This window comes from Colius striatus, chromosome 3 (assembly GCF_028858725.1).
Source record: "Colius striatus isolate bColStr4 chromosome 3, bColStr4.1.hap1, whole genome shotgun sequence".
Taxonomy (NCBI): domain Eukaryota; kingdom Metazoa; phylum Chordata; class Aves; order Coliiformes; family Coliidae; genus Colius; species Colius striatus.
In genome coordinates, this window is record NC_084761.1 from 18,191,242 (window position 1) to 18,215,878 (window position 24,637).

General features: G+C 57.7%; 1 protein-coding gene across 1 annotated transcript; it reads right to left on the minus strand.

Annotated features, from left to right (window-relative positions):
• Nucleotides 1–752: 752 nt before the first annotated feature.
• Nucleotides 753–15,204, minus strand: HS3ST2 (heparan sulfate-glucosamine 3-sulfotransferase 2). The gene is made up of 2 exons (XM_061992732.1): nucleotides 14,671–15,204; nucleotides 753–2,063 (listed from the first exon to the last, which is right to left on the minus strand). The coding sequence occupies exons 1-2, from the start codon at nucleotides 15,168–15,170 to the stop codon at nucleotides 1,445–1,447; spliced, it is 1,119 nt and encodes a 372-aa protein (XP_061848716.1). The 5' UTR covers nucleotides 15,171–15,204; the 3' UTR covers nucleotides 753–1,444.
• Between the last annotated feature and the right edge of the window lie 9,433 nt (nucleotides 15,205–24,637).

The window sequence follows — 24,637 nt, forward strand, 5'->3', positions numbered from 1 at the left end:
CTGCTCCAGCCCTTCTCAGGGAAGGTGCATTGGCTCCTAGCTGGGATGCTCACACCATGTCTGGCTGAGATTGTGTAGGATCTGCCAGGGCACATATATTCTGAGGCACATCCCCAATGTCCAGCTGCGAGTGCTGTGGATTCTGCAGGTGCTGCAGGTGCTGTGGGTGCTGTGGATGCTGCAGGTGCTGCAGGTGCTGCGGGTACTGCGGGTGCTGTGGATGCTGCAGGTGTTGTGGGTACTGCGGGTGCCGCTCTGCTTGGTGGAGCTGAGGCAGGGTGGGAGGGGAGGGCATCTGCCACAGCTGCCTGTCCCTGCCCGCAGAGCTGCCCGTGCCGCAGCACCTCCAGCCTGGCTGAGTCAATAGGCAACCGTGACTAAGGCAGGGGGAGGTGGGCACAGGCCAGGGGCCATTCAGCAAATCCTGCTGCACTTGACATTTCAGTGTAATTGTGGGATCCTACAGAGCAGCCCATTAAGTTCAAACATGAATTACTGCTGGCTGCGCCTAACACAGCGCCTGCCCCCCACACCTGGCAGAGCCCCATTAACCCCGGCGTCCTCTGGAGCAGTGCTGTGGGCCCTGTGCAGGGCTGTGCCGGGCTGCCCTGCCTGAGCCCCAGCCTGCTGCCTTGCCGGCCCCACGGGCGCAGTGGGGCTTTGCACAGCCCCTGGCAGCACTGCACAGGCAGTGAGCAGCACAGGGTGGACGGCCTTGCCCTAAGAAAAGCCCATGCATACGGACCAGTGGTAGCCGCTTTTATTTACACAAAGGGATCACATGCTGAACAAGGAAACTAGTGCCACTAAAGTACCCGTAACAGCAGGATTCTGTGCTTTATTCACAGGACAAAATATCGGTATAACATTTTTCATAGACTTCTTTTTCAAGCAGATACATCTCACTGTCCTCATGGTTACACACCGCGCTTACGTGACAAAAGGCAAAGCGGAGTGGCTGGAGCTCTGCCCGCCCCAGCACCGTGGCAGGACGTGGCCTCACAGGGACAGCCCTACAGCCACTGTCTGCAGTCATGAGTGTCTGGGAGCACCCATTTGCCTTGGGACACAGAGGCAGGACGTGCTTTGGAGCAGCCTGTGCATGGGCTACAGGACAGGGCCATCACCATGGCCCTGGGAACCATGTGGTGGTAAAAGCAAATGGGACTCCATGGAGCAAGTCATGGCACTGATGGTGTGCCAGGACAGGCAGTGTCTGCTGGGCACTCTCCCCTCAGTGCTTGCAGCAAGACTGTGTGTGTTCCCCCATCTTGGCTCACCCTGGAGTGCCCTGGCCTCCTGAGGGCTGGTGAAACCTCTCGCCTGCCTCTGCATGTGGACTCTGGGCAGGACAGACTGGTGGGGGGCTCCTGGATATGGCACCTCTGGGCCCCTCTCATGGAAGACTGCAGCCTCGCGTCACCGCAGCTCTGCTCCCCAGCGCTTATTCCCACCTGAAGTCCTGCCCGACTGTTTCATAGAATTTGATATTATAAGGTCTATAAAAGTCCCGAAGCTGCTCGATCACCTCAGGGTCTATCTGCACATGAGTCCTGCCTTTGGACTTGCCCAGGCAGCGAGGCAAGCCGCTGCTCTCTGACTTTTTCAGGCAAGGAAAGCCTTTTGTCTTGTTGAAGTAGAAATGCTTGTCTGTGATAACCCGTTTGATGCCCAGAAAGTCCTGGACTTTGCCCATCTCCCCAGCTGGGTCCGTGATCAACTTCTCCCCACTGACAAAGTGGATCTGGGAGAGGGGGAAGTACTGAAGCCAGCTCTCCAGGTGCACAGCGTACATCCCAATGCGGATGGCGTTCCAGGAGGTGTCCACCAGACCCAGGCTGCGGTTGCGAAATGACAGCCCCTCGAAGGTGGGGATGTCTGGCTTCTTGGAGAGGGTCTGCGTGTAGTCCGAGATGGCGCGGGTGACCGGGTTCCGCACCACCACGATCAGCTTCGTGTCCCGGGACATGTTGAAGATGCGCCGTGGTGCCTCCTTGGTGACAAAATAGCTGGGGGTCTTCTCTACTGTGATCTGGCTGTCGAGCGTTCGTGGCATCAGGCTCCTGCAAGTGAAGCAGAAGGCAATGGTGAGGAAGGAGCTGGGAAGTGATGTCTGCAGCATGGGGCTGTGCTTGTCCCCTCCTGGCAGGACAAGGCAGGACAAAGCAGGCACTGCTCCCTTCTGCATCCCCCAGCTGTGGCTGTCTCTAAGTCTATTCCCAATGGAACTCTAGCACAGGGGATAGGCAGTGGCAGCCCCACAGGCACAGTAGCAAGTGAAGAGACACTCAGCTACCAGCAGAGGCCATAGCCAGGCAGGACAGCGAGCAAGGGCATGATCATACTGCTAGGGACACCGAGGCTGCTCCATCCCCATCATCAATAAAGTCATTATCAATGTCAGGAAAGCACCAGAGGCAGAAAGGAGAGTGGGTCTTGCCACCCATCCCAGTCACTGGCATGGATGCATCACCCAGCAGACAGGCTCTGCTGGAGCCCTTCCTCAGCCTTTCATCCTCTTTTCCTACACCAGTTGTTGTTTGCAAAAGAAACTACAGCGGCTCGTTCTGGAATTACTGCAATTACCTGGTGTGTCTCCTCCCTGACGGTGTTACAGTGTACCTGCCCTGGCTCCCACACACCCAGTGCCACTGGCACTGCAGCGATCACTGCGCCTGAGCCAGGGGAGGCTGCCAGCCAACCAGTCTGCTAGCCCAGGAGTGTGCCAGCCCAGAGCATGACAGCCTCCAGCACCCATCATCCTCCAGGCCCATCATCCTCCCGCCTTCCTCCTGGAGGCAGGCAAGGAATCAGTGCTGTCTGCATACAGCGCTTGTTCCCAGGGATGGCAAAGGGTGTCAGGATGCAGGAGCAGTGTGATACCACTGCCACAAGCAGCTGTGAGGAGTGATGGATGAGACTCTGGGGTGCTGTGCTGCTCCTCTGGTGGGAGCTGGAGTAAGGCTGCCCAGACATGTGGGCCTTGTGCCCATGAGGGTATCACCCACCCTGCCCAGGAGCTGTGGGATGAGGCCCTGGGGTGCTGTGCTGCTCCTCTGGTGGGAGCTAGGAGTGAGGGGCTGCTCAGGGATGTGGGGCTTGTGCCCATGAGAGTATCACCCACCCTGCCCAAGGGCTGTGGGAAGGATTCCTGTGTACACCCATCTGTTTCTGGCACGGGGAGCCAGGCTGCAAGGCCAGGGAGGGAGCAACAGACCAGGGAAAAATGTAGCATCCCTGTATCCCAGCTTAGCACTAATTAAATAATTTGCTTTGACATGTGAACATCCAAATCAAATAAAAACTAATGGGATGGAAAGATTTATAAATTGGTCTTGTATTACTAGAGTAAATTATCAAATCCGTTGCAGCCAGATTCATGGCGCCGCGAGTCCTCGTCTGGAGCAGGCAGGGAGAGGGCAGGGAGAGGGCAGGGAGTGAGCAGGGAGCCAGAACCAGGCTGGCACGTGACAGGCACCAAGTGGCACCAGCACCCATGCCACAACAGCCCTGGGCACACAGAAGCCCTCCTGGCAGCAGTGCCACGTGAGCTGGGTGCCTGTCTTGGGCTTCTGCCCTCTTGCCCCAGCCCCTTGGGGAGCGGCGCAGGCTGGCAGGGCTCCTTCTCTTGCAAGCACGTTTACTGCTCAGAAACATCTGGCACTTCCCACTTAGCTTGAGTTCACAAACCATCCAGTTTGGATTCAGCTGTGCAGAACACGGGCCGAGAGGCATCGTCTGGCACTTCCTGGGGACAGTTTTGTGAGGAACTGTGAAAAGTGCCCCTGGGAGAGTTTTTTTTGAAACAGAGCCCATATATTTAATGTGAGGCACCCACATGTGCCTGGCACAGAGCAGCACACTGGCTGCCAGAGAGCTTGCTGGCAGCCTGGCACCGAGACTCCAGGGGGCAGGAGGGGTGTCCCCGAGTCAGTCCCCCCGCTGCTGCACCTTTCTGCAGGCATGGCAGGGGCAAGCTCACTTCCCTCACAGGCCTGGAGAGGTGCCTTGGTGCACCATGAGTGGGCTGTGGTGAGGGGGACTGGGCACTGCAGCTGCCCCCACGTCCTGGCAGCGCTCGGTGCTGGCAGCAGCCACTGCATGAGCAGACACAGCATCAGCTCACCTCGTGGGGCTCCTCGTGAGCTCTCGCTCCCTGTGCTGCACATCTCCCACACAGGGTCTCATCCCTGCAAGGGGACCCAGGGGAGAGTCTGCAGGGAGCTGGTACAACAGTTACTTTGACCGACTCAGAGCTATGGATGTCTGGGTAAGAGTGAGGCCAGGACAGCAGCAGTCAGGGAAAGCAAACATCAGCAACCCTGTCTGCAGCGATTCAGCTGGAGAGAGCGAGATACTGATTTATTAATGGGATAAACCCCCTGGCAGCCACCACAGCCACGCTGCTTTGGGGGTGTGCTCCAACATGAGTATTTCCAGCACTGCTTCAGTCCAGAGACTGAGACCAGAACCCTGGAGGGTCCCTAAAACACAGCCCACAGCTATTGGCTTTGGCATGTGCTCTGCAGAGAGAAACCCAACCAAAGAACTAACCGGGAGGAGAGACAACAGCTGCCCACAGCACCCAGCATGACACAGGACTGTGATGGCAGACCCGGGGCATTGCGGGGGGTGGCAGCACACACCAAGGGCCCGAGACAATCCCTATGAAGGAGACGAGGGGGCAAGACAAGACTGTGGTCTAGGAGAGCAGGATGAGCAGCTGGGAGGGACCTGTAGAGACATGCCCAAAGGTCTGTGCCAGGCTGCCGAGGAGCTACCGTGGATGATGGCTGAGGCTGGGCTCACTCCCCTAAGCCCTACACTCCTGTGGGCGAGAGGCTCACAGCCCTGCCTGTCCCAGGGCAGCATGACGGCCAGCCCATGTACCCTCACGCACTCTTGACCAGTTGCCTCATTTGAGAGAACAAGCTAATTAGTTAGCATAAATTAACAGGGATGGTTTACGGAGGTGCTTGAGCACGGTCGCAGCTTAATTGGCCTTTCCCACTGCTCCGCTTCAAACCCCATAAATCCAGATTACGATTCCCATTGTCTAATGACTGTTGGGAAATGCTAATTTAGCAGCAGGCACCACGGCTGTATCTCCATATCACAAACAAGTTTCATCATAAATCAGCACGGGACAGCTTTATACGAGGTTCACTATTACAATATATTGGTGGAGAATCATAAACCCGCTGTTTCATTAATGGCTCATCTTCAGGCTTGTTAGACTTTCATTACGTGAGCTATTAGGTCCATGTATTCAAAAACTGAAATTACAGGTTCTAATCCATTATGAAAAACACAAAATCTCTGCATAGTAAATTACTGAAATGAGACAAGAGTTGTTTTTTTTTAAAATGACTCCCGGTGTTTGCTGCTCCTGAACAACAGAGACTGCTGAGACAACAGAACACAACCCTAACAGATAAATAAATCACTAGTGAAACCATGCAAGGGGGAGAAATGTCATCCAGGCATTCATCTTTACGTTAACGGCGGGATCCCCAGGGCTGCAAGAACGGGGAAATGCATTGCAAACTTAATTACAGTTGACTTTAAAATGATATTTTTGGACTTCTGCATTCACAGAGTTATTTGCATACAAATAACATGTCACATAGTTTTAAGCCCAAGGCTTGTGTTTAGGTGTGAAGGCTCTTGGTAGTCGGCCAGGGCTCAAGCAGGAGCAGCTCCTCCTGCTTTGGGGACTTGACCCAGGCACCTGTAACATGGATAAAATCTCCAGTGGGCCTCAGCACTGGCTCCCTGCGCACACTGAGTGAGGTGCAGCCAGATGCTGCCAGAGCTGACGCCAGCATGGTGACAGTGACGTACTGGTGACATCGGTGGGGAGGGAGGGATGGAGCCCTTGTGGGTTGCAGAGAGGAAACACCAAACCTGCTGCTCTTGGTAGAGGGATGGTTGGCAGCCACCTCCTCCTGTACCAGGGATGAGAATGGTGCCATTGGGAGTGGGATTGTGTGGCCACCCTCATGACCCTGCTAACAGGTCTCTCTGTGATGGTGGAGCTGGGGGGGGTCACCGCTGCTGCAACAGGGGTGAGGATGGCTTTGGTGATCCAGGAGGGCAGCGCAAGGCTGCTTCCCTCAGCTCTAGCCCTCCCCTCCGGTTTCCCTGCAGCATGCCAGTGCTGCCCAAGCTGGTGTCACATCAGCTGCTGCCAGTGCTGTCCCTGTCAGCAGGGTCAGGCTGGAGAAACACTGGGGCTTTCTCCACCCGGTAATGGTGCACGAGCCATCCATACTGTATCCTGGTGATGGGAATCTGCGATGCAGCAGAAATGGAGGTCAAAAACGCTGATGCTGAGTGAATACCAGGGCAGCTCTGCACAGAAATCACTAGGGATATATTGGAGCAAATTCCACTCCGGCCTTATAGCAATGCCGTCGGCTGAAGGGCAGAGCAGCCTGTCCCTCCCCACACTCGGCTCCCGATGACTGCCTGGGAGACAAAAACCCCAAGGGAGGGTCACAGACGTTCCCAGCACCAGCCAGCCCTGCTGCTCGCTGCACAGGATGCTGCGCTTGGCCCCAGCCCAGGCTCCCTGCCCAGGGAGAGCTGTGCCTGCACCACTCCTCACACCTCTCTGCAGCCACGGGGCCAGAGACACGGCCCCAGCCCGGGCAGCGCTGCTCCAGGGATGCATGGGATGGGTCCCCTCTGAGGAGGGACCAGCCTCAGCAGCGTGTTAGGAGCTCTTCCTGCAGTGATGGTTGAACACAGCATACCCCGCAGAGGCCATTCTGAAGCCATGGGCATTTCACTTTGGTTGCTGTTCTTTGCTCTTGCCAAGAAGGCTGATGCTCTGACCAACAGAGGCATTTTAATTACCAGGGGCATTGCAGCTGCTCCCAGGACAGTCCATCAGTCAGAGACCCTGGAGCTGCCCCTACAAACACGGCAGGACCTACTGGGTGAACCCCCTGCTCAACGCATTACTCTGGCTGGAGACACAGCATTAATTCCTCTTGAATTAGAGATTATTTTCATTATAGTTATTCAATTCTTAAAGCCATTTAGTGCCATTTGATCTGGGCATTAACGCTCCCCTCCAATCTGCAGATTCAGAGCTTGCATTTGCAGACATTACTGGAGCAGGGACACACGTGGGGTCCATTCAGTGACTGGCACGGCCCCAGGACAGTTGCTGTCCCCTGACACGGGTGAGCCAGCGTTGCTGTGCCCCATGGTGCCTGGGAGCCAGCATGTCCCCATGGCCCCATGGCTGTGGGGCAGCAGCAGCATAGAGCCTGTCCCCGGTGTGAAGGCAGTACCCCACCCTCAAGGAGTTAACTTCTCACCGGCACCTTTCCTAGACCTGAATTATTAATTTTCTCATAATCTGCCTTTGGGCACCCCGCAGCCCTTACAACACTCCCACATTAAAGAAACATGTGCTCCCTCACTGACTGTGCCGCTTTGATGTTGAACATGCATGAAACACTCTCCCAGGGAGGAACTGGTACAGAAATTCATCAGATGATTGAGATATTGCAGATAAGCAAGCTTGGGGAGTGCGCCCATCCGATAATCCTGTTACAGCACCGGCCCTTCCATCCAGGTTGCTGAGCGTAGAGGACAGCAGGGTAGCTGCTGGGTAAATATTTGCCTGCTGCAGCTCGTTGCACATGAGGACCTGGCAGGCACATCCTGGGCTCTCCTCAGAGCCTAGAGACCAACCTGTGGGTAATCCTGGACTCCATTCACTCATCTGCATGAACCCAAGCTGTTTAATCTGGCAAAAAACCCAAGTGCTGGCTCTTGTGACGAGGGCTGTGAGCTTTCCCTCTTCCAGCTGATGTCACAGGCTCAGTGGCTGCATGCAGGAAGAGGGAAGCCTGGCAGGCTGGGAGCCAAAATTCACCAGTGTAAGTAAGCATCCACTTGCAACAGTCCCAATAGGGCTGGACTAGCTGGATCACTGCCCCATGCAGCACTGGGGAGCTGGAAGAAGAGTGGGCTGCTAGCACATCTCGAGCTGCAGCTTGACATGCCAGAGACAAGCACAGAAACTCTTCCAGGAGTACAGACTGGCATCGGGATGGTCCTGTGGGACGGCTCCACCCTGACCTGACAACAGGTTCCCTCTGCACACCATAGCCTGTGCCTCTCCCCCTTGGTGTGGGAGGGCTGCCCGCTGCCAAGGAGGCTGTGACATGCCACACTGTGCCATGCCACACTTTGCCACGCCACATGTGCACACTGCTGACAGTCACTACCAGCTCTTGCCTGGCAGATCAACGCAGTCAGGCTCAGCAGGAGTGTGGACAGCAGCAGTGGATGAAAGCTTAAGCAAAGCTACTTGGAGGTTTAAGCAAAACTGGGTCAAGCATGGGAGAAACTGAGGTGCGAGGAAGATAAAGAGCTCTCCTCGTCTGAGTGACACTTCAGCAGATGACTGGGACACTGGGACAGTCAGTCAAAAGCTGGACAGCTGATGTTTCACAGTGCAAGACCCCTGCGAGGGCTTCATGGCACAAACAGGAACCCCCTGGTGTGGGTCCTCCTGCACTGCTCCCTTGCTGCTAAGGCTGGCAGCACAATGGCCATGGGGCCTGGAGACAGGGCTGACCCCAGGGCCAAGAAAGGGCTCACCCTGGGAGTAGGGCCTTGCAATGCTGTGTGGGATGGACTCGCTGCGTCCTTCCATGGGGAAAGGCTGTGCCAAGGGACTCCAGCCCAGGCAGCAGCTAACATCACCCTGCACTGAACCAGCCTCAGATATAATGGTGGATCCGCTGCCTTTAATAAATGTTTATGTTCAAAGAAATTTACGCCAGTGCTCACAGACAGCTAATGAGGGGCGTTTCAGTGCATAAAAGCAGTGTAAACACAGTAATTAACTTTGACGCTGATTCATTTTTAATCATTTAAATGCTCCAGAGATTTGCAGTGTCCTTTAAGTCAACAAAATCTTTTCCAAAGGGCACGCTGACGATGCCCTTTGTGCACCTGAGCCAACTCTGAGTAACTCTCAACTTTCTAAATAACAATCCAGCACCAACCGAGTGTCCAATAAAACCCAAGGCCAGTGCCGAGGGAAGAGTGGCTGGGAAGTGGTGGGGGGCGAGGGCTTCCCAGTGCAGTGCTTGCAGAGCCCAGCTCACTGGCCCTGCCACTGGGCTGTGGCAGACAGTCCCTTGCGAGCACATGCACCCCAGCCCAGCCTGAGCCCAGTGCTGTGGGAGGCCCCATGCCTCATGCAGAAAGGCTGGGGGTTCCACTTCTCCCATTTGCGAGGCAAGTCTGTCCACAGGTGAAATCTTAAAAATTAATATGAATTAAAAAACCCCAACCTAATATGCCACATCTGCTGCAGTGATTCCCTCACTGGAAGCTGCTCTCAGAGGTCTGTTCCCCACTTCAGTGCTCAGGAGCATGCAAAGGGGCAGGACAAAGAACAAACGACACCAAGCTAGTGGTGGGTCCCGAGACTCCAAATCACACGCCAGCACTGAGAAGGAGCGGCTCCAGCCATGTCCCACATGCCTGCTGCCAGGGACACACCTGGGTCATGGTCATTGTCTGGAAGAGCCAGGGCTAAGAAAACCCAAAAGGGCTGGGTGCTGCAGCCCCGTGCCTGGGTGACTGTTGTGCTGCCAGAGGTTCTTGCGCAGTGCCCACCCCGGAGCCTGCTCTGGCCCCTGCTCCATCCTGGTGGCAGCAGGTGGAACACAGCCCCAGCTGCTCCATGTACGCACCACCTGCAGATACCACAGATGCACCCACATCACCAGGGACTGGCCTCCTCTGCCTGGCAGCTTCATGAAGCATCCATGCCCATGGCCGTGCCAGCTTATGAACTGGACCTTATGCTACTGAAGCGAAGTTTAGAACAAATTGCAGCATTTACAAAGCCACAGAAGAGAGAGTAAGAACACACATCATTAATACTGAAGGCTTGGTGCCCTGTGTACCTTTGTCTCCCTATGCTTTTCCCAGTGCCTTGGTGAGGGAAGTCCTCCAGGGGCTGGAGCGAGAATGTCTGCGGCACCCTGCCCATCTGGAGCAGGGCAGGGCAGGGCTGTTGTCCACGGGCAGATGCAGGCCAGACCACGACCAGAGAACACACTGCCCATGGGGCAGCCCCTCATGCAATAGTCTTTGCTGGAGGTTTTGTACCCATTCCTCAGAGCCAGGGCTTTCTCTGAAGTTAAGGAAATTTCAAAGCATCCCTGAAGCTCGCTGCCTTCCTCTCTACTTACTAATTAACTTTAGCAAAATGCACTGTCAGTCAAGCCCACAAAACAGTCGTTGTTGGGCAAAGCCTAATGGGCTCCCATTTGTGTGTGAGCCAACGTGGCCATTAGCAGACAGCAATTAGTGAGGCAGAGTGCAGGAGCTGGGTTTGCACGCTCCCTCCTCTCCCTCCCGCAGGTGCTGGGACGCAGGGATGGCGCAAGGAAGCTCCAAAGGGGCTGCTCCCCTGGGGTGGGTATGGCGCAGGGATACTCCATGGGGACTGCTCCGCTGGGGTGGGGTGGTGCATGGATGTTCCATGGGGGCTGTTCCCCTGGGGTGGGGTGGTGCATGGATGTTCCATGGGGGCTGTTCCCCTGGGGTGGGGATGGTGCAGGGATACTCCATGGGGACTGCTCCGCTGGGGTGGGGTGGTGCAGGGATGCTCCATGGGGGCTGCTCCCCTGGGGTGGGTATGGTGCAGGGATACTCCATGGGGACTGCTCCGCTGGGGTGGGGTGGTGCAGGGATGCTCCATGGGGGCTGCTCCCCTGGGGTGGGTATGGCGCAGGGATACTCCATGGGGACTGCTCCGCTGGGGTGGGGTGGTGCAGGGATGCTCCATGGGGGCTGCTCCGCTGGGGTGGGGTGGTGCAGGGATTCTCCATGGGGGCTGCTCCCCCGCGGTGGGGATGGTGCAGGGATACTCCATGGGGACTGCTCTCCTAAAAGCAAAGGCAGCACGGATGGCACAGGGCAGAGCTACAGCAGTGTGGGTGCCCCTGTGACCAAGTGGCATCCCTGGGACCTGATCTAGGCAGGTGGGAGGGCATGGGAGTCAGATGGGCTCTGCCCTGTGCCAGTGCCTGCCTCCTGCCCAACGCCTGCAGAGTGGAGCCACGGAGCTCACCAGGCAAGGGCTGGGCTCAGCCTGCAGCCCACCTGCTCCATAAAGCCCCTTTCAGCGAAAATAGCGCTGAAGCATCTGACAGGGTTACTGGGGAATTGCAGAGAGGAAAACTGCACCCCAAGATGCTGTAATTAAAGTCACAGCTCAAAGTTAACTGCAAATTGAATGATACTCTCTTCCCTGTGTTCTGGAAAACATTGAAGGTTATTGGCACACACTACTTGCAGCAGGAAAAAGCTCAATATTGAACATTTCGGCCAGGATTGGTAATGAATCGATATTCCCCAGTAGCTGGCTGTTTGGTTTCAGTTGTCTTAAAACAGATCTTGCTAAAAATATCTTTCCTGTAGTGTATCTGTAGCTAATGAGGTAGATTAGAGAGGCTGATGGCAACTGGAAATGGCATGGGTGTTTTGGGACCAAAGTCAGTGAGCAAGCAGCTCCTGGCCAGTGGTCTGGCGTTGGGATGGCAGAGAGGTCTGTCTCTGTCCAGTGTGTATGTCCTAGAGCAGAGGGAGCCAAGGCTGCCCGGGGCGATGGCAGGAGCTAAGACAGGAGGCACCATGAAAACAGCAGCTGTGAGGAAGCATGACATTTGGAGCCAGCAAGGACAGGCAGATCAGGAGATGTTCCCTCCGGCTGGTTCTGCCACTTCTGTGTAAAACCAACAACGAGGCTGGGGAAAACACGGAAAAAACACAAACTGTTGTTTTTGGAGCATTACCAGGGCTCAGCTCTCACACTGCATCAAAGACCTACTTGGTCCCTCTGCTTGGCTCCCCACAGAGGTACCAAACAGGAAAGATGGAGCCGACCAGGTACTCAGCTGTTGCAGCAGCCATGGGCCGCTGCAGGCAAAGCCTTTCCCCAAGGGGCCTGTGCTCTGGGGCTACCTGCAGAGATCTCACAGCACCTCTGTGCTCCCCAAGCATGGGAGCATCCCCTCACGTCAGCTGGCAGCTGGGGACAGCCTCTGTCCACGGGCAGCCTCCTCTCCCCATGTCTCAGCAAGGTGGCCCTGTTCAGTTCATGGCATCTGCTTTGCCTTTCCCCGGGACGTGGCTGTCAGCAGGACCCTGCTCTCCCGTTCCCCAGCCTCTTGGCAGCGCGACAGGAGCTCATCATGCTGCGAGTTAGACCTGCTCCACATTTAATTGCTCCACTTGCAAGGAGGAAAATCAATTCCACGTTTTATACATTAGCAGCCTCTGTGCTTAAGTTCTGGCACATTTGTGAGGTTAAAAGAAAAAAGTAATAAAACCAGGGAAGTGTCATTTAATTGTTTCAGCTGAACTAATTTGGAGGCTCCATTGCTCCGGCGTGATCGTCCCATCGATCCAGAGGCAGAGCCAGGCCCCGGGCAGCACACTGCTCACCCAGCTGGGCTCCATCGCTGCCCTGCCTCGCTCGGCTGCTGCCTGTCACTGCTGCCACTCGCTGCTACTCACTGTCGCAGGCTGTGTCCCTCCTGGCCATGGATGAGTCCCTTCACCTGGAGGATCCCAGGCTGAATCGTGGCTTGGAGCAGGAGGTTGGCAGCTCCATACTCACTACCACAGGCCCTCAGTGCCAAAGTGTGTGCAGGAGGGAGACACAGCTCTCGCCTCACAAACCAGAGCACCTGCAGATGCCCTTACTGCTCCAGGCAGGGTTTGTCCTGGGGCACAGCTCCTTCCTTTGTTCAGACAGGCGCTGGCAAGTGCAGCCCTGGCAGGGCTCTGCAGTCCTGGGCCTCTTGCAAGGAGCCACGAGCACTTCTGTAGGAGCACTGATGTGAGGTTCAGTCCTGTACTGCCTGCGAGGCTCCCAGCACCAAGCTCCCTGCACTCGTGGCTTGCAGAGAAAGCACAGAGAGCTTGCAGGGCCAAGGACTGCATGCAGGGACCACAGCTCGGGATTAAGGAAGCTGCTTCCCAGCTGGGTCCTGAGCACACACAGCTCCCTTCTGAGCAAGGGGCTCAGTCAAAACCCGTGTCTTGTTCCATCACTTGTCTTGCTACTCTGGGTGCCCTTCACTGCTGCTCTTGCCTATCCATGCCTGGACTGCGTGGCTGGTGCTAGCTATCCGCTTTAAGGTGATGCAGGATGGGTGACAGTGTCTGATGTTGGGGATGAGGGTGGGAGAATGACTTGTATCTGCCACAGGAAGAATGCAAGCGAAGGACATTGCTGCAGCTACTCTCCTAAGGGCAGGAGGAGCTTAGGACAGGGAAATGGCTTTGCTAGGCTCCACCTGTGCCCATAAGCCAGGTACAATGCAGGGCAGTGTCCCTGTGTCTGCAGACAGCCTTGCAGGGCCTGAGCTGCCCCCTGGCACAGACCCCAGCAGCCCAGCCGGCACATCCTGCTTAGAGCAGCTCTGACTTGCTCATGGTCTGAAACTGACATCCTCATGTCTGCTCAGCTAAGAGACAAACCAGTGCTGGGAGCAAGCACGGGGTTACAGTGCCTCCTGACACGCTGGGCAGCCGACAAGCACTGCCCTGCTCTGGGACAGGGGACATCTTTGCTAGGAAACTGCTGCTGAGACTGTGTGGGGGGCAAAAGAGCTCCACGTGTGGCCCCGCAGGCGGCCTCTCCCCATCTGCCACAAAGCCCCAACACAATGACTGCTCCAGGCATTTTCCCTCTGCTGTGAGCTCACAGGTGTCAGGGCTGGATCGAGTCCTCCTCTGCCTCCTGAGGCTGATGCCCAGCATGAGCCCAGAGCTCCTGCAGTGCTCCACAACCATGGGTGCACGGGGTGGGACAGGGGGGTAGGGAGCAGCTCCATGCTGTACTGCATGCGGGGCCGCGGGCAGGGGATGAGCCCCCAGGCACTGTACCCTGCTCACCCACAGCACTCGCTGCCTCTGTGAGCACCCCTGAGCTCCTCACAAAAGCCTGGACTGAAATTAGAATTCCACCCTCTCCTGCTGGAGATACATTTGCCGTTCTCGAGAAATTACAGGAGAGCAGAGTTCAGACAGGCAAGGCGGGAGGACAGGGCCTGCCCCGTTCACGCTGCCAGGGCAGGAACCTGATGGCGGGAGGGTGCTGGGGCGCACTGAGCGGGGCTGTCCCGCGGGCCAGGCATTCACTCGGGTTTGGGAGGCCCCTTCACACTGGCAGCCGCATCCTCAGCCGGGGTAGGAAACCTGTTACCATCCCGGCTCCCCTTCCCGCTCACGGCTGGGCCGGGGCTAGGGCTGCTGCAGCCGCAGCGCTCCGCGGGCTGCCCGGCCGCGGCCGCTCGGCACTGCAGGAGAAGGAGGGAGAGAGCGGTCCCCGACGCAGGCGGGCGACAGGCCCCGCTGGCAGCGCAAGGCCGCCATCTGCCCGCCCTCGCCCCGCGGGCCGTGGCGGCAGCGGGCGCGGACCCGACACCCAAGTCCGGCACCTAAGAGCGCCGGGAGGGGACGGGAGCCGGCGGGGGGACCGGTGCGGGCCGCGCCAGGCGTGATCGCGCTCCCGCCGCCCGGAAAGGGTCTGGGAGGGCTCCAGCGGGGACAGGGCGAGCGCCCGGCGGGGACGGGACGGGTCGCGGGCAGGAGCCGCCGCGCCGCGCTCACCTGTACCACTCCAGCCCGCGGTCGTAGTTCCTGTCGAAGAAGTGGGGCTCGGTGCCCAGGGCGCGCACGTCGGGGTGCACACGGATGAACTCCAGCACGGCGCGGGTGCCGCCCTTCTTGACGCCCACCACGATGGCCTGCGGCAGGCGCTTGGAGCCCGGGCGGGCCGGCCCCGGAGGGCTGCCCGGCCCCGGGGGGCTGCCGGCCGGCGGCGCGGGGGGCTCCCGCGGGCGGCGGGCGGGCGCGGCGCTGCCAGGGGGCTCGGCGGGGGGCGGCCGCCCGCACGGCCGAGACTTCTGCAGAAGTTTCTTGGCGGCGGCGCTGCGGGCGGCGGGCGCGCAGCGGGCGCGGGGCGCGGCGGGGCCGCCGCAGCAGCAGAGGAGGCTGTAGCAGAGGTAAGAGCAGGAGAGTGACAGCGTGAAGAGGACGAGGACCCTCCGCGCCAGCCGCCGGGACGGAGCCGCAGCCGGGGCCCGCCCGCTCGGCGCCCTATGCGCCATGGCTCCATGGGGCCGCGCCGCCGGGCATGGCCCGGCCCGGCCCGGCGCGCCGCTGCCCCCGGGGCCCCGCGGCGGCCGCGCCCCGCTCCCCGCGCGGCCGCTCCGGCATGTCCCGCGGCTACGCGGCGGCGCGGCCGAGCCGCCCCGGGGGGCTGCGCCCGCCGCCCCGGCCCCCGCGCGCCCGCGGCTCCGCCGCCGCGGCTCCCATCCCCGGCGGGCGCGGCGCGGCTCGGCGCTCGGACGGCGGCGGCTCCGACTCTCGCCTCCGCGGGAAGTGCCGGGGCAGAGGCGGCTGCGCTGCTATTTAAGGGGCCGCCTGACGTCAGCTCCTCCCGGAGCCCCCGCGATCGCTCGGCGGCCGCAGCCTCCCCCGGGCCGGGCCGCCGGCACCCGCCGCGCCGAGCCCTCCAGACCGGGACGTTGATGGGGCTGCCACGGGGCTAGGGCCGGCCTCTCTGCCCCGCTGAGCCCGCACCCCGCCGCCTCAGCTCTACTCTGCTCTGCTTTGCCCTGCTCTGATCTTCTCTGCCCTGCCCGGGCGCGGCCCCGGTGCGAGCATCCCGCCCAGTTCCGCCCCGGCCGGTCCCTGGGGCTCCGCCGGACCGCTGAAGCTGGCGGCAGGGACGGAGGAGACCGCTGTCCTGCGGCCCTGCGGGCAGCTCCGAAACCGCAGCAGGGGCCTCAACTACCCAAAGCAGCGGTGCGGGCCCGGGGGCATCTGTCGCAGCCCCTGCATCCCGGGCCAGGACAGGCAGCCTGCCAGAAGCGGTGCCTTCCGCAGCCGCTCAGCCCCCGGGCCCGAAAGAAGAACCGGCCAGAGATGCACCTCTGTGCCCGGTGGCTGGGCAGATAGGGCTCGGAGCTGTGCAGAGGCACCTCTGGCAGCAGGCTGTGCAGCCGCTGGCAGTGAGGCGAGGTGTCCGGCCGGTTCCCGCGGATGCCCCGGCCCGGGTGCCGGCGCCGCGCTGCCCCGCAGGCAGCTTCCTTCGAGGGAGGGGACGGGAGCGAGGGGCGGCCGCCCCCCGCGCGGCAGCAGCGCTTTTTGTCCTCCGCGAGGGCAGGGAGAACAGCCATCGGCCGCGGTGGTGCTGCCGGCGAGTGAGAAAGCAAGGCATGAAGATGACGCAAGAATTAAATCTCCCTGTCAGGCAGGGGCCGCTCGGCCCGGCCTGTATGGAGCTGCCCTCCAAGCAGGCTGACCCGGAAAAGCCACGAGGCTGTTGCAGGGTGTGGGTGCGGGTTGCCGCTCCGTCCACACCCCTGTGGCTGCCTCTGTTTGATACGGCTTGTGTCCCTCTCGCACCCTGACGGCCCCAGCTTCTGCTTGGCTGCTCACGCTAAAGGCAAAGGGCTGTGCGCAGCACCACTGAAACATTGACAGTCATCGCCTCTGCTTTCTCAGCACAGAGAGCTTGTTCAGCTGCAGACAACTACTTGTCTTGTTACTTGGAAAGAAGGATGGTAATAGAGAGAGACAAGCAAGAACTGCCAGCCCAACACAAACCACGATGCTGCAAGCTCCCTGGCAGCCAGTCCAAGGTGGGGATGAGGTTTCTTCTTGTGCAACACCCGACAAATTGGTGCAGATGTAAAGAAAGATATGAAGACAGATGAAAAGCAGTGCAGCCCCTTTCACCTGTGCTGGTTTGGGAGTAGTGGGATTGGAGCACCCTGGGAGTTTAAAAATAGTTTCTTAAGGAAGAAAGAGTCTGCTGGCTTAGGAGCACTCTGGAACTGGAGGATGAGGGCTGAGTCCTCATGGAGCCAATCCCATCATCCCAACACATCATAGTGACCCACAGGGCCTTTGCGTTTGGCTGTTTGATACCATGTGTGCTGCTGTGTGTGACAGCAGCTTCTGTTCAGGACCAATGTGGGATGAGTAGGAAAACAGAGCTGTGCATCCAGCATTAGCCTGGAGCAGGCAGCTGGCACTGGGCTACTCCTGGCTGGTGTAAACTTGCCCACACCTGATGCAATGCAAGGAGGTGGCACTGACAGTCCCCAGGGCTTCAGCCCCTCAGCTGGGGATGCTGCCCTGGCCAGGCAGTGGCAGCAGGGCAGGAGCAGGGGAGCAGGAGAAGCTGGGGGGCCGGGCATCAGGAGGCTCCTCTTCCAGCGGCAGGAGGTGCCCATCATGCAGTTCCACTCCATGACAAGCTGCCAAATCTGTGGAAAAGTTGCTTTTTCCATTTTTAGCCGTTTTATTGCCTCCATGTGGTGATCCAGCCTCGGCAGCAAACACATTGCTTAAGCAGGAAGATTAGAGGCGTCTGGATAAATAAAGCTGGTGTGGATGCCTAGACACCTCCGGGTTTCTCTGCTTGCAAGGGAGGAATGTTTTGTAAAGCTGACAATTTTGCTTTCAGTCTTTGTGTCTTTGTGGGGCATGTCTTTTCCATGACGTATTTGCTGTTTACACCCCACTCCACATAAACAACAGCTTTCTGGTGCTTTCAGCATGTTCCTTGCCCTGCCACCTGTGCTAAGAGGAGCCCCAGGAGTCAGAGCTGCCGGGGATCCCCCCGTGGCAGGGGAGCCAGGCACTGTGCTGCTGCTGGAGCTGCTCTGGCATTGTGGGAGGAAGGAGCCCTCTGACTTGCTGCAGGAGATTCCCCTCTTGTCAGCCAGTGCCTCGCAGCACAGGGGATGGTGGGATGACTTTGAGCCCTGGAGAAGGTCCAGCCTCCTCCTTTGCTCCCCCTTCACCCATTCCTGAACTGTATTTTGCTGCCAGCTTTATACCTTCCTCTGCTTTGTCTTCTTTGATCCCCCTTTTCTTAGCCCCTTTTCAGGGTCCCACCAGTGTCCTCTCCTCACCTCTCCTGGGATCCTGGCTCTCTTCCCAAGTTGGTGTTTCCCATATTTTCTCCTTCATCACTCCCAAGCTCTCTGGTCTCCCTGTTGGGGTGGGGTTTACCAAAGCAGCTCAAGACTCTGCTGCTTTGCATGGCATTAACCCTCTCAGAGCCCTGGCCCTCCCAGGCCACCTGCAGCTGGTCACAGTCCTGGACACTGGTTTGTCCTAGGATAGCTCCTCCAAACGGCCCCTGGAAGCCTGTCATGCTCCTCTATCCCCACCTTTCCCAGAGCAGCTCCCAGTTCCTGGGACTTTGGGGACTGTGATCGGACACCACTTGTGACATGAAAGGGTTTTGGAGCTTGTCCCCAGCCTCAGCCCTTTTCACTTGCTTACTGCCCAAAGCACTGGTCACCCTGGGCCCCAAACTGACAGCAGACGGGAACTGCTGCTGAGGGGTTCCCAGAACAGGGAATCTACCAGGGAGGATCTGGTCCAAGAGCCCATCCCAAACACAGGCAGTTGACAGGCAGGCAGAAGGAGAAAGGCTGCACAAATGTAGGGAACAGAAGATTATTACAGAAATACACAAAGAAAGTCTGTGCCAGGAGCACATGAAACCTATAGGAAAAGAGAGAAGCAATAAAATGCATACTGGAAATAGCGAATAAGATTTAATATGGTGTTCTGCCCTTGATGTCTTCAGGTTGCAGGCAGAAGAGATCAGGGTTAGAATTTATTTCCAGAGCCAAAAAAAACCCCTCAGGGCCAAAGTGTCACTGTTAATCCAGTTTTCTTTGTCTAATATGTATGCCATTAACAACCTTTTGATTCTGGGCTGACAAACAGCCACGTTTCTTTGTGCTGGGAATAGATGGCTGAGTAGTATGTGTACCTGGGTCAGGGGATCTTCAGTGCCACAGGGCAGCTGAAGCCAAGCTGCTCTAGCCTCACAGCCTTAGTAATATCCTGGAATGCCTGCACAAAGCCTCTGCTGCAGGGTCTGCTGTGGAAGTGTCTCCCTGTTCTCCCTGTCCTGGCAGGAAACTTGGAGCTGGAAAAAGGGCACCTCAGTGTTTTGCAGCTGGGAAATGAAGGAGTGAGGGATACAGCTGAGTCAGATCCATGGGCAGCAGCGAGTGGCCAGGAGGGTGCCAGGATGGAGGTTGGGGCTGATGGTGGTCAGACACCTGCTGCACCTGGGACCACCACGGGCACTGCGATGGGGCACTGCCAGTGGAACCCGGCTGTTCCCAAACACTGGGTGCATGGCGGAACTGCATCCTCTCTCCTGCTCCAGCCAGTGCCAAAGGCTCTGGCATCAATGCAGTGGCCATCAGTGCTCCAGTGACTCTTCCTCTCTCCTCTTTGGTGCCGTCCTTGCACCATCTCAGCCCTCGTGAGAACCACGTGCTTGGTGATGCAGAACATGGAGGTGATATTCAGTCCCATCAGCTAGTGCACTTCAGCTGCCCTGGCCTCAGAGCTGCTTCTGAAGGCTCCTCCAGCTCCTGCAGCTCCTCAGCTTATTATCCAAAATCTCCGTGCTGGCTGGCTGGTCTCCCAGCTCCCAAGTGTGGGATCTCCCAAGTGCAGCTGAGTGCAAAAGGGCCTGTGAGGCAGCAGGGTGGAAGTGGAGACTTTCTGAGCTGTCTTGTATTGGGTCTGAAACTCCTGTTAAGCCTTGTTAATCAGTTGTAAATGCACTGTATTCAGAATAAGGCCAGAAACAATACATTTAATTTTGACTCTGACTCAAGCTACTTTGGTCCTAATTCTGAGCCTCTTGCCCAGCCAGAGCAGCCAGCCCTGGCCATGCTGCACAAACTCATTTGATTCTAAAATGCATTTTTAAGCAGGATGGAGCAGTGCTTAAAAGCTAAATGGCTTCCCCCAACTGTAATCACTCCTAACAGAGTCCTGGAATGAAAAGGATAAAGTCTGGGGATGGGGGGAGGTTTTAATCTTGCTGAGTAGATTACAGAGATTACTGCAATTTAATCCTTACATATCTGTCACTGACGCTGCAAAGACGGTAACTGGAGGTAGGCAGGGGTGTGCCAGCACCCTCCGAGCTCCTGCCCCTCACAGTGGGCGGCTGTGCCACAGCCCTGCTGGCTGCTGAACCAGAGGCCACAGCTGCTCCCACCAGGATGGGGTCCCATGGGTGCCACCTCCTGTGCTGCAGCTGGCAGATGAGGATGCCAGGTCAGGCGGAGCCTTCATCCCCAGCCTCCACTGGCTGGACAGAGGAGGCAGCTGCTGTGGGACTGTGGGCTGAATCCTGTCCATGGGGCTGGTCACCTCTTGTCTCTGCTAGGTGTGGAGATGCACAAAGGCCTGAGGATCAGCTCCTGCTGTGAGGAGGGAAAGACCCTGGGAGCTGGCAGGGTGAGGATGACCCACAGGCTTCTCATGTCCTGGCCCCAGAGGGCAGCTGGATCCTCCCTTTCTCCACCACCAGTATTCTTCGTACCCTCAAAGGGGCCAGAGGCACCCCTCTGTTCCTGGAGAACTCTGGCTAGCTGTACTGGGTCTATCAGCATCTCGTGCTGTGGAGCCACTTTATGAACAGCACGATGCAGAGCAATGCAGTTGGCAGAGTTCATCTGCACGGGGACAGGGACCCTGTAACCATCCTCTGCTTCTCGTCATTACCCCATCATGCATGAAGCTCTCCCAGGCTCTCCACAGTGTCTGCTTAGGTTAAATCTCATTATCATTCCTTGGGGATCACAGGGGCAGGAGCTAGTTCTCCAATAACTAGAAATATCTCTTTGGCTCACAGACCTTCACAATTATATTTAACTGCAAATGAGGAATCTGTACTCAAACACAAGATGGTATTTTTTTAAGGCTTGTTTTCAGTGTCGCCTCATGTTCAGCCCAGCTCTTCTGTAGCTTTATAACCTCATCCTCGCCTTATGTAAACTTAGAGGCAGAAAATAAGAAGCAAGCTGCCCCATTCACACTGAAGGGAGAAAACCGGGTAATTCACATTCACTCTCAACACTGTTATGTCCTCTGGCACTATTGCTGGTTGGAGGAAGGCTTGCCCTCTTCTTTCTCACTGCACCAGGGAGACCTTCTCCATGTGACAGGAGGTTTCACTCCCCATGACAAAAGCCCTGGGGTGTCTTTTGGCCCCAAAAGAGCAGGAGAGCAGGGTGTGCTGGCAGAGGCTGCAGGAAAGCCATGGCTCCAGAGGAGTAGCCCTCCAGCACAAGATGGTCCCTGCAGTCACTCCAACACCAGCATCAACCCACCTGTACCCTCTCCTGGGGGCTGCTGGGCACCCACAAGCACTTCCCTCCTCTTCCCTCTGGGCATTCAGCCCAGGGGCTCTTGGTGCCAGGGGGCCCTGGGACTCCCCAGGCATGGCACAGAGTACTCACCTGAGCCATACTCGAGTTCCATGCCCTGCTCACAGGGCCAACCCATGCAGGGGGGGCAGGCAACAGCAACACCAACTCCTGATGTATTTGCATTACTGGAAGATTTTAAAGCCTCCACACTGCTAATTTAATCACCTGCATGCTCCTCACCTGGGGCTGTGGGGGCCCCAGAGGAGACCTGCACTCACAAGTCTCTCCATGGGGATGCTTGCAGGGACTGGGCTGTTGGGCAGACTGGGGAGAGATGATGTGTCTGTATCAGGCATGAGAGGTTGTGACAGGCAGAACAGTAAAAGCTTCTGTGGCAGCTTTGCACTAAAATTAACTTATTTGAAAGCGGTTTCTGGTGCATTTCCACAGGAGCCCAAGCTGTGAGCGAGCAAAGCACACGGGTGGGAGTGACGAAGTGAAGCTCTCCCTATCCCAGGGAGCTGCAGGCAGGGGCGTGCAGCCTGTGTGGGCAACTGCCGGGCAGAGGGTGCTGACAGCACTGAGCCGTGGGGCACTGACAGCCTGGGTGGGCAGGAGGGGCTGTGGGGCTGGGTCTGTCCTGCCCACCATGATGGACTATGCCTGGAGCAGGGCTCTGAGGTGCTCATGCTGCCTGTACTCTCCTCGAGCGAAGCCACCAGCATCGACACCCCTCTCTGGCTTTTGGTAACAGCCTAAAGCAGCTGCTGGTGACAGTGAAGTATCCTCGGAGGTGGCAGGTGTGGCAGCCAGCAGCAGGGAGGCGTAAGGAAAGGAGAGCATCCACTGTCAGAGGGCTCCCAGCCTGCAGTGCTCACAGGCTTCCCCGGCCCAGCACCCTCCTGCAGCACTGCTGGACAGTGTGGTCAGACTAAAAAGCTCCCTCCGGCCCAGCCTTCCTCACCATCGTGGCTCCCGTGAGCTCAGGGCAGCAAATCCACCCACCAGAGAGACTCCATCTGCTTTTGCATCAGTCCCTACTACCAGCCCCCGCAGAGGGTCCCAGGGGCAGGGGCTGCCCCACACCTTCTGGCAGTGGATGCCCATCAGCAGCAGCGACTATTGACAGTCCTGGCTGCGGCTGTGACTGGGCAACTGTGGCCACACCGAGCTCTGCAAGGAGCCAGCAGGGGCTTGTTCCCTGCCCAGGCTCTGGCCTGTACTCTCCTGCCAGTGCAGGGTGGGATGTGTGTTGGGGTGGCTGCTCTCCACCTGTATCGTGAGGCACAGCCCTGACTCCAGCTTTGTGCCAGTGCCACGAGGCTACCTGGGCCTGCCATGGCATGACCCAGCAGCGCTGCACGTGCCCTTGCAGGAGGAGCCGCGTGGCCGCGGGGCTGGTGTGATACCTGCCTGTGCAGCCGCCGGCTGCTGACGGCACGTTTCCCGGTGAGCTCACATCCTTCAGATCAGATGCACTCTCCAGCAGGAGCACTTTGAAACGCCTTGCCTTCTGTTTTTGATGGGGTTGAAAAGAGAACAAAAACGTTTAAGAAGTTGAGGAATCAAAGCAAGTGTCCCCACGTCACACCCAGCGCTCACAGCTATATGCTGATTAATGACAAGAAAGAGAGGGGAAACAATATTTAATCACACCCTGTTTATACTGGAGCCAAAAATCAAAGCGCTGCATTCCTCTTTCATGAGAAAAACGAGGTGGGCATTTCCCCTCTGGTGATTAAGTTTCCCACTACGAGCACATCAATTTCCGTGATTTGGCACAGGGTCCTCTATCACACCACAAACGAGGGCTTCCTTAGCAACAAAATATTACAAACACCGAGCCAGATCCATACACAAGGCACCGATGTGCATCTATCATTTTGTCTGGATTATCTCAATATACTTCTCCTTGGGGAGCTGGAGATAACGCAGTTGCAGCCAAACCACCATTAACGATTGGTGTGGCTGCAGCAGTGCTCAGCCGAGGACACCGCGGTGCTCCGGCCACTGTCCCGGCACTGTCCCACTGCACAGGCACCACTGCCCGCCTGTGCATGGCCAGGCCCAGGCAGAGCATGGCTCAAAGCCTCTGGCAGGCTGAACCTGGTGGGATGAACCCAGCAGGGCCGGACCCTGTGGCGCCAGCAGCAGCACTGCAGTGCCGGTGCTGGCCAGACCCGTGGTAGGAGCCAGGTCCCACGTCACTGCAGACCGTGTGCTGAAGAGACGGCAGAGCGGGGCCTCAGCTGTGACAGTGGGCAGGGGGTGATGCAGCGCTGGGGGGGACTGCAGCTCAGCTCCCAGCCCAGAAAAGTGGGTCGGGCAGCATGTTGCCCCTGCAACACCCGCTTGCTCCCTCCCCTGCTTCCATCCTGCCTGCATTGATTTGCTCTGGATTCCTTGATTAATTAATCTCAGAGAAATGCAAGGTCTGTTAATTACCCCTGATTAATTAGGGTGAACTTTTAATTGTATCCCTAAGCTGGGATGTGCCGTTCAATAGGCTCCGTAATTAGTGACCCAGCAATCTCTTTTAAACCAATTAGCCCAGTGTAACAAGTGTAACGAGGCGGGAGCTGCCCAGCAGACAGGGATGCTCCTACAGCTCTGGCATGGCCGGCTCAGCTGGGCAGTGCTGGCTGTGCCCTGGGCAGGCAGAGTGGGCAGTGGTGGCCACTGGCTTTGCTCGGGGCCCTGTGAGTCACTGCCACTGTTCCCATGGGACACGGCAGTGGGTACAGCAGGCATGGACCCAGGGTACAGCGATGCCACCAGGCCTTGACCTGGGGTGTAGCAATGCTGGGAGGCTGCAGCCACCTCCCAGGTTGCTCAGGACTGCTCCTGTGCCCCTACCCCTCCCCTCTCTGGGAACCTCAGGAGATTTGGTGTCCCTGGGTGGCTCCTCTTTGAGCTGTGATGTACCTGGTTAAAAATACAACCCAGCCTCTATCCAGAGCCAGGGAGAGGAAGAGACTGACCTGGTTTAAAAAGTACTTCCAGCTCTTTGATCAACTGCCATCCCCCTGAGCTCGCAGCTGCTGCAGAAATGCCCTCCCTAGAGTCAGTGCAGACAGAATCAGGCCGATGGCTGCCGAGGCTCACAGGTGACCGACCCCAGGGCTGCACCAACAGCTCCTGACTGCAGCACCAGGAGCGCCCCAGTGGTGGCTGGAGTGTGGGAATGCAGCGCCTGGCAGAGGGGTGGCATGCACACTCAGCCTGTTGCCTTGCTCAGGCTCCCCACGACATCCTTCTGTCCTTCCATCCCTGTGCCTGGCACTTGCACACTTGAGCAAAAGGCTCTGGCAGGCAGGAGAAAACTTTCTTCCCATTGACATATTTTCATCATCTGCTGCCGT

What these genes read in the sequence shown, in the direction of transcription:
- HS3ST2 (XM_061992732.1), bottom strand. Translation starts at nt 15,170, where the DNA reads ATGGCGCATAGGGCGCCGAGCGGGCGGGCCCCGGCTGCGGCTCCGTCC. An exon ending in CGCGGGCTGGAGTGGTACAG is followed by an intron (nt 2,064 to 14,670) that starts GTGAGCGCGGCG and finishes CTTCACTTGCAG; the next exon opens with GAGCCTGATGCCACGAACGC.